This window comes from Sphaeroforma arctica (assembly GCF_001186125.1).
Source record: "Sphaeroforma arctica JP610 unplaced genomic scaffold supercont1.8204, whole genome shotgun sequence".
NCBI lineage: Eukaryota > Ichthyosporea > Ichthyophonida > Sphaeroforma > Sphaeroforma arctica.
The window spans coordinates 1-1,273 of NW_014032354.1; the positions used below are offsets into that span (position 1 = coordinate 1).

Genomic DNA, 1,273 nt, shown 5'->3' on the forward strand with positions numbered 1-1,273 from the left:
TATGATAGTTTTTGATACTTCAGCCTATGATCGTTTTGATACTTCGCCTATGATAGTTCTTGATACTTCCGCCTATGATAGTTTTTGATACTTCCGCCTATGATAGTTTTTGATACTTCCGCCTATGATAGTTTTTGAAAATTCCGCCTATGATAGTTTTTGATACTTCCGCCTATGATAGTTTTTGATACATCCGCCCATGATAGTTTTTGATACTTCAGCCTATGATAGTTTTTGATACTTCCGCCCATGATAGTTTTTGATACTTCAGCCTATGATAGTTTTTGATACTTCAGCCTATGATAGTTTAGGAACATAATACTTTATTCAATCAAAGTTCACAACCGAATCCCATTGTATCTCTGATGCTGGTAGCTCAGCGCGACACAAGGGGCAGGTGTTTGCCCTGGTAAGCCACGCGCGGATACAAGTAGTGTGGAAAATGTGTCCACAGGGCATACTAGTTCCAGACGTGTCGGCATCGTCCTTGCACACCGTGCACGTAGAAACAAGAGCTGCACGGGGGAGTTTCTCCACTACAAGGGGGTCCGTCGACACGTCTGGAACTTCGTCGTGCCAGTCGGACATTTCATGCACCCCAACCATGATCGCAGAGAGCTTCAGTTCGTAAATCGTTGCTTCTACGCGATCCATGCCCCTACCCCCTACATTTCGAACATAACCCAGCATGAGGAGTAGGGCATCAAAATCATTTAATTGAAAGTTGGCCGAAAACTTGGATACGATGTCCGATAAGACAAATACCGTCATCGGAAAAGCAACTGCCCCAACGGCCAGTTCGGCTATACTGGTTGACATGAGACGTATAGTCTCCATGTCCGGTCCATCTTCCGTGGACAACGTCGCCTTCATCAACATGTCCATTAGCGTCCAGTTGCACAACCAGTTAGCTCTCTTGCGTAGCAACATGGAAAGTATATTCCATTTCAGTCCGAACATACAATGTTCGCGTATCATACCCAGTGTCATTGCGGCACCTCTATCACCGCAAAAACACTCTTCGTGCCCGTGTAAGGTGTTGGGGTTTGCGCGTACGTCGTGTCCAGACATGTGACGAAAGAAACTTACAAAATAAGATATGTAAAGTTGTGGACGAGATTGATTAAGGGAATGTCTTATATACCCGTAAGTGTGAATTGTGGGTCATAATTTCGTATTTCCGGGTGGTACGTGACGGGGGGGATCATCGAACAGCCACATCTGATGGGTCACTGAACAAACATCAATACAAAACCCTAACCCCAGACTCCGC

The 1,273-nt window shown here is 45.2% G+C and overlaps 1 protein-coding gene across 1 annotated transcript; it reads right to left on the reverse strand.

Moving 5' to 3' along the window:
* Positions 1-327: 327 nt before the first annotated feature.
* Positions 328-1,071, reverse strand: SARC_16491 (hypothetical protein; the record flags this gene model as incomplete). Its single annotated transcript, XM_014289404.1, has 1 exon — positions 328-1,071. One exon carries the CDS (start codon positions 1,069-1,071, stop codon positions 328-330), a length of 744 nt encoding a protein of 247 aa, XP_014144879.1.
* Positions 1,072-1,273: the final 202 nt, after the last annotated feature.